General features: G+C 46.9%; 1 protein-coding gene across 1 annotated transcript in view; it reads right to left on the bottom strand.

Annotated features, from left to right (window-relative positions):
• Positions 1 to 1,459: 1,459 nt before the first annotated feature.
• Positions 1,460 to 7,782, bottom strand: part of LOC117886168 (cystatin-B-like) — a 19,301-nt gene continuing 12,978 nt past the window's right edge. The window contains exons 2-3 of the mRNA XM_034787824.1: positions 2,867 to 2,968; positions 1,460 to 1,676 (exon numbers count right to left, since the gene is read on the bottom strand). Of these exons, the coding sequence (XP_034643715.1) occupies positions 1,548 to 1,676; positions 2,867 to 2,968 (231 nt within the window). The 3' untranslated portion in view covers positions 1,460 to 1,547. The remainder of the gene's footprint in view (positions 1,677 to 2,866; positions 2,969 to 7,782) is intronic.

The following is a 7,782-nucleotide window of genomic DNA, read 5'->3' on the forward strand; positions in this document are numbered from 1 at the left end:
AAGTTTGTTTTCCAACAATGCTCTGTACCCTATATATCCCAGGGTTTTCTAGCCTATTAAATCAACAGTATTAAACATCAGCCTTTCCCTGCTCCTGATGAGAGCTTCATAGAGGCCTGCTTTCTCTCATAGCCAGTTGAATTTTCTGACTATCCAGATATTTTACAACACATTGCACTCCATTTCCATTGAATCCATTTCACTCTGTGCCACATCAACTCACAGCAACTAAAGAAGCACAACACCTTACGGCCTTTTTCCATACTACAAATCTTTCAAACTCTTGGGAGAAATTTTCAATGCGAGTTAGATTCCTAACTGCCATTTGTTCTTTGAAAAATCTCCTCTTGTAGGTCCTTCAAAACTTATTTTTACCACAGTTGCTACTTGCTGGGGTCAAGGTTTTCAAAAGTGACTGCCTAAAGTTCGGCTCCTAAGTCCATACTTAGGTACTGTCATTGTCACAGGCTAGTTGCACCTCTGTCGCCTTTTGGGTCTCTCTGAATGCACCCTTCCCTCAGGTGTTAGGCTTCTTCTCCTTACCTGTGTCTCAGGGGAATCTTATGATTCTTCTACTCTATGTCCACACTTTGAGCTGGAGGTGCAATTCCCAGCATGAGGAGACATACCCGGGCTAGCTCTGACTGAGCTAGCATGCTACAAATATAGCATAACCTTTGTTCAACCAGTTAATAAATAATACTTAGCTCTTATACAGCACTTTTAATCTGCATTTTAATGGCAGCTGGTCTGTCAGGGAGATTGCTCTTTCTTGGGGTTGTGAGGAAGATGGCCCTTATAAATAAAACAATACAAATCAATACATACATCTTCAACAACAGCTAAGAGAACAGAGCCAAACACCTGCTAAATACAAACTGTACCTTCTGTAGAAATATTATTTGTTTAGAAGTGCCATGTGGTTTTAATGCCTTACAAGGACTTTTGGTTAAGATCTGGTGAAGAAGCACATATCATGTCATGTCATATCTGACATGTCCTCTACTGAGAACTATATCATATCCTTGCACGGGGTGGATTTGATCGCCTAGGAAGTGCTTCTATTTCAAATTACTATGATCCTATTTCTTTTCACTTTTTCAAGTTTGCTCCAGTGTTGTAAACCTCCATCTTTAGTTCCCTAACAATAACGTGTTCGTTCTTTACAATTAATTGAGTAACATTGTCATTCTGTAACAGGGCTAGAAGAAATTCTAATTCTTATACTGCTCTATGTCACAGTTGTATTGGTTACACTCCCTTTTCTCTTTAGCTCACAACAGATTCTATGGGCATGAGTCACTTACATGGAATTTATGCCGGTGTAAATCCATTGCTTTCAATGGAACTACGCCTGTTTTACACTAGTGTAAGTGAGAGGAGAACCAGGCCCCTTCTTTGGGATACAGAGGAGGGAGGGAACTCTAGAAAAGGAATTGATTTTTCAGACAAGATTTTTAAATGCATTTTCATTCTATTCATTGGTATAGGAAACATCACTTTGTAGCGTATAAAAAGAAATTGAGAGAGGATCTTCCAAAGAGCCCCTAAAAGTAAGTCAGCTCATCATGCTTAGTCTTGCTGCTCTGATAACTGGAGAGGCTCAGAGGTCTGTTCTCATGAGGAAGGCTTTTGAACACCCGCAAGTGCAAGAACTCCTCATTGCCAACATGGACCTGAAAGGTAAGAAGAAAGGGACAGTAAGTTCCACAGAATAAAAGCCTTCCAGGGACAGGACATTTTAGCGTGTGTGTGTTTTGGGTTGGGGGAAGGGAAGAGGGGGCTGTCTTCTTGCTGGGGCACAGATTAGGAGTCATGAGCTCACTCCCTGGCTCTTTCACAAATTCATTGTGTGGCCTTGGGGCAAGTCACTCAGGCACAGAAAGGTTGTTTCCCTCTGTAAAACAAGGATAATCAGACTTGTTTACCTGGCAGGGGTGGTGTTAATTTATTAATGCAGTGAGGTGCTCTAATCTAATCTGGGACCACAAACACTAAAACGCCTTCATCATCATAACATGGTTGTTGCATGGGGTCACTACAGGGAAGAGTGGATCGTTTCCGTCCACGCTGAACTAACATACAGTGGGTTTTTCCCATCTCCCTTTCCAGGGACACTACCAGCAAGTCACCACCTGGGAACACTTTGTTCCCAGTTCCTTTTTCCCCCGATCCAAGGTCCCCCTTTCCAGACCTCTTTTCCAGAGAGTGACCAGTCCTCCCATAGCCTTTCGCTCAGGTCTTCACCCCGAGGGCTCCCTCTCTTCCAGCATTCCACTCCTCCAGGCCAACCTGCCTGTCAGACCTACCCTCTCCGCTCAGGGGAATCCACCCTCAACTTCTGGGCTCAATTTCCCCTGACCGGGCCACATTTTCCCCTTTTCCTAGGAGACACTGCCTGAGGCTTCTGCTTGTCAGGGGTCCCTAGCTTTGGTCTCCTCTCACCAACAGCCTTCCTCCAACCTCCTCACCAGCAGCTCATAGTTACTGCTCTCCTTCTAAACTCAGCTCTCTGCCAAGCAACTTCTGCCAGCTCTTCCTTGCTGCTTCCTGTTTCTCCGTGTGTGTGTGCGCATCTCTCTCTCTCCCTCGCTCCCATGGTCTCAAACAGTTCTCACCTGCCGATCTTGCCCCTCCCTCCTCAGGGCCCAAGTGCCCTCTTTTAAGCCCAAATGGGGGGTTAGCTGATGAGCAATAGGTGTGCTGGACCCCATTCCCTCTTAAAGGGGCCAGTCCCTCTGTGACACTCATTCTAAGGGCCAAATCACAGGAACCTCTTTGTAATTAACTAATTGAACAAAAATCAAGTATAAGATACTACGCATATAAAATTCAAACTGAGAACCCATTCCCCACTGCCCTGTACCTTGATGAAGTAGTTTATTCCAGCAACCAGCTGAGTTTTAAACTCCACAGCAGTGAAGACCTCAAATTTCTTCCCTTCTTTTTCTTCCACTTGAAGCTTCACCTTAAGAAAATAAAAAAAAAGGAGAGGGTTTTACTAGTTATTCAAGGCAGATGTAAAGTCTGGAACCCATGAGCTCCACTGTTAGTGTTTCTAAGACGCAGTACAGGTCACACTATTGCAGTGTCTCTGGACATGTTGCTCTTCATGTTTCTCAAAAACGTAATGGCTAAAATGTGAGATGTTCCATAAAGCAAGATGTAACAGATGTGACAATTTCTTGCACTATCCCTGAAAAACCTTACTGAATGAAGTTGAAGTATCTTTGGGATCCAGTGTATTAAACAAAGATTATGTATTATTGTGGGCTGGGACTATATGTTCTCTCTCTAGGGGGGAGATGTGATATGAACCCTGGGAAGTGTTATGACCTTCAACTGACTGTATTTAATAATGTGCCAGACAAGAATGAACTTTTGGGACAAACAGTATCAAGTAGTTTGCCTGGGGTATCTCCAGGGGGAGGTGAAAGCAAATTCTCCACCGCCAGTTATGCCAAAAACCCAGACTTTTGAAGTTACACCGAGGAGAGGACCATTTTCTGCTGATCACCTGTACCCAGAGTCTCACGATCAAAGGCCCAAGCTGTATAAAGGAGAGACTGAACTATTCTGAGCTAAAGGCTGTTACGAACTCAATCACAAAACCCCCGTGTGCGGTTTGAAGGACTGACTGCTACCAGGAAGAGCCGGTGGTAACCTGTAACTGCTGGCAATTGCAGCTGTTCATAGCCTGTGGAGAGAAAGCAAAGGCCAGACGCTGGCCTGTTTAGGCAGTCTGGCTTGCTGGAAATATCACAGTGTGGGCAGGGAACTCTGGAGCTTGGAAAAACCCTGGTCAGGAGGGAACGAGGCACGTGTGTCCACCAAGAGAAGTGACAGCTAAGGCTCAGGGAGCCTAGAGTAGGTGCCCTTGAGGGAGCACTGAGGGGAAATACAAGTGCAGTTGCCCTGAGCTATGACACAGAGTCACCAATTGGCCCCAGTTCTAGACAGGCAGTGAAACTGGGGAAGCAGCATAGTTCAGCAGACACAGTATAAGGCTGGAAGTCAGGAGATTTGGCTTCTAAATCTAGCTAGCCACCTACCTTGCTATGTGACCTTTGGCAAGTTATTTCCTCAGTCTGTGTCTCAGCTTCCCTTTCTGTACTGTGGGAAAATCATACTGACCCACCTATGCAAAGTGCTTTGAAATCTACAGCTAAAAAACACTAGGTGTCAAAAATACACAGAACCATTCCTCTTGACAACAAGAGTCCTCTTCAGATCCATCTTCCTTTTCAAAATTAAAAACGGTTATTAATTCCTTGATGCACAGAAGGACTCAGACTTTGTAACACTCAGAGTCACGGCACCTGATGCGCATCTGTGATTTTCATGGCATCTCACTGCAATCCACAAAGCCTGAGTTAGGCACCTAGGTTCCCTGTACAATTAATGGAGAGAGAGGGGCATCTTAGACTGCAAGCCACGAAAAGCCAGCATGCTAGGCAGGGAGCTGCCTAAGCTAACCAAGGCTAGCCGATGCTGACAAAAGGGGTAACCTTCACTCCTCCAATGGAGATAAGTGCTTAAGTCCAGGCTGCAGGGAGGCGCCACTCTCTGTTTAGTGATTCCACCTGGTGTCAGGTGGCTTAGGTGCCTAAATAGTTTCTTGTGGGAATGAGTTAGGTGCCTGCCTTGCCCACACAAAATGGAGAGGGGGGACACAGGAGGAGGAAGAGCCAGGCTTTTCAGCCCACTGTTCAGAGCACTCACCAGGGATGTGGGAGAACTGGATTCTTCCCTCCTCCACTTAAGGGCGAGAAGGGAGACCCCTGTTCAAATCCTCTCCCCTCAAGCCAAGAGAGGAATTGAACCTGGGTCTCCCACATCCTAGGTGAGTGTGATAACCACTGAATTATGTGGTATTCTGATGTGGGGTTCCCTCAACTTGTGCTGCTGAAGCTGTTCTGTTGTGGATCAATAAAGAAAGAGTCAAGAGTGGGGGACTGGACTCAGGGCCTCCTACCTCACAAGTGGGTGCCGGAGACACCTGACTATAGAGTCACACACTCACTCTCTCTCTCTCACACACACACACACACACACACACACACACACACACACACACACACTCGCCCAATGACGGTTCCATGGTGTACCAAGTACTTACACAGCACGCCACTTCCTCCTTCAGCCAGATTTTGAATGAGACTGTCTGGTAGGTGGCCTCTGGGCACGCTCACCAGAATGCAGCCCCTGCACGTGACTTACGTGGCTGATTGCCTGTCTGGCTCATAGATCACGCGGAGGTTTAGGAGGGAGATGGGCATTTGGATGCCTGGAGAGAGGCAGCAATGCACATGCTCAGAGGCAGAAACTTAGGCACCTTGGGAATTTTTACCCTGAAGACTGGCACTGGGTGAATTTAAGCACCTACAGGATTTGATGGAAGTTTTGTGGATCACAATGGAGCCAAAATCTGGACTTGGAACCTAAATCTGGGCTTAAGTATTTAGTACTATGTAATCTTCAATCATTTAAAATAAATCTTTAAACTAAAACATCTGTGTTTCAGAAGGGGCATCCACTGAATATTACAACAGAAGTATGTACTTCATTCCATGGTGGAAATCTAGGGCGTAAGCAAAAGAGCAGTAATAGTTCTGGTATGCGAGAATCAACTAACCCACAAATGCCACACTTAGTTCAGAGCATAAAGACATCTGTCTCCTTTCAGATGTGCTGTGCATATGGCATGCATGGCTTTGTTTGTATGAGACATACAAGTATAATAGTTTTTAATCCTGAGAGAATTCTGCGTCATGGCATGTGCGCAGAATTCATGTCCCCCGCAGATTTCTTTGCTTCCCCGCAGAAGAATGAATTCTGACGGGGAACCAACAGAAAAGGCATAAGAGCGGTTATGCGCTGATCCCCGGCAGTGCAGGCTGGTTTGTTTGGGCACCCAGAGCAGTTGGTAGAAATGTAAATCACCGCTGGGGAAGAGTGGGCAGTGTGTGTGTCTCGCATGCGCGCACAATCCCTCTTGCTCACTATTGCAGCACACTTTGCATGGAGAGGGGCTTTGGGGTGTTTCTGAGGAGGTAAGCGTGGGGCAAGCTCTGTTCCCTTCAGAGCAGAATGTAGCAGCCTGCCTGCTTAGTGAATTGTTCCCATTGTGTTAGTGAATTCCCCCTGGAGTATAAAACAGGTGTAAAAGTTTTAAGGCTCCTTTACATTGCCAGAGGCGTAAAAACAGTCAAGTATTAGGGGGTAGCCATGTTAGTCTGTATCCACAAAGACAACAAGGAGTCCGGTGGCACCTTAGGCCTGGTCTACACTACGGGTTTGGGTCGACTTTAGCAGCGTTAAACCGAATTAAGCCTGGACACGTCCACACAACGAGGCCCTTTCTTTCGACTTAAAGGGCCCTTTAAACCGGTTTCTTTACACCACCTCCGACGAGGGGATTAGCGATAAAACCGGCCTTTGCGGGTCGGAATTGGGGTAGTGTGGACGGAATTCGATGTTATTGGCCTCCGGGAGCTATCCCACAGTGCTTCATTGTGACCGCTCTGGACAGCGCTCTCAACTCAGATGCACTGACCAGGTAGACAGGAAAAGACCCGCGAAGGTTTGAATTTAATTTCCTGTTTGCCCAGCGTGGAGAGCACAGGTGACCACGCAGAGCTCATCAGCACAGGTAACCGTCATGGAGTCCTCCCAGGATCGCAAAAGAGCTCCAGCATGGACCGAACGGGAGGTACGAGATCTGCTCGCCATATGGGGAGATGAAGCAGTGATAGCTGAACTCCGTAGCAGTAAAAGAAATGGAAAAGTATTAGAAAAGATCTCCAAGGCCATGAAGGACCGAGGCCATAACAGGGACATACAGCAGTGCCGCGTGAAAATTAAGGAGCTACGGCAAGCCTACCACAAAGCCAGAGAAGCAAACGGAAGGTCCGGGGCAGAGCCGCAAACTTGCCGCTACTACGCGGAGCTGCATGCGATCCTAAGGGGTGCAGCCACCACTACCCCAACCGTGTGCTATGACTCTCTCACTGGAGAAACACACAGGGAAGACGGTTCGGGGAACGAGGAAGATGACGATGGAGGTACTGTAGGTAGCTCACAGCAGCAAGGAAGCGGAGAAACCGGTTTCCCCAACAGCCAGGATATGTTTGTGACCCTGGACCTGGAACCAGTAACCCCCGAACTCACCCAAGACCCTCAGGGCACACAGGAGACCTCTGGTGAGTGTAACTTTGTAAATATTTGTAAACATTACAAAAAAAAAGCAAGCAAGTCTGTTAACGTGTATGGGGATGGAGCGGAAATCCTCCAGGGACATCTCCAGAAAGCTCTCCTGGTTGAAATGGGGTGATTTTATTAAGGGGGACATTCAGAGGCGCCCGTTCCTGCTCTTCTGACCAGAAATGTTCCCCGCTGTTAACCACGCGGTGGGGGGGAGGGGTGAAGTGATCATCCCAGAGAATCATGTGTGTGTGTGTGTGTGGGGGGGGGTGGTTTACTTGTGTTTGTGCCGCATGTTAACCGGGAAACCGCAGCCCCCTCCTTTTACATTGAAACCCCATTTTAAATGGACAACCCAATTCATCCTTGATATGGGAAATGCGCTGCTGTTTGCAACCTTTCCCGCATGTTAAGAAGGTTAAAAAAGCCAAAACACTGTGGCCTACGATGGCTACCTGCAAGCCGAAATATGCGACCTTGTAATGAAAGAGTGTACCCATTGTTCCCTAAAATGTGTCTTTTTTAACCACCTCTCCCTTCTCCTCCACCAGCTGCAAATGTTTCTCCTTCGCAGAGGCT

The sequence above is a fragment of the Trachemys scripta genome, chromosome 1 (assembly GCF_013100865.1).
Source record: "Trachemys scripta elegans isolate TJP31775 chromosome 1, CAS_Tse_1.0, whole genome shotgun sequence".
Lineage (NCBI taxonomy): Eukaryota > Metazoa > Chordata > Testudines > Emydidae > Trachemys > Trachemys scripta.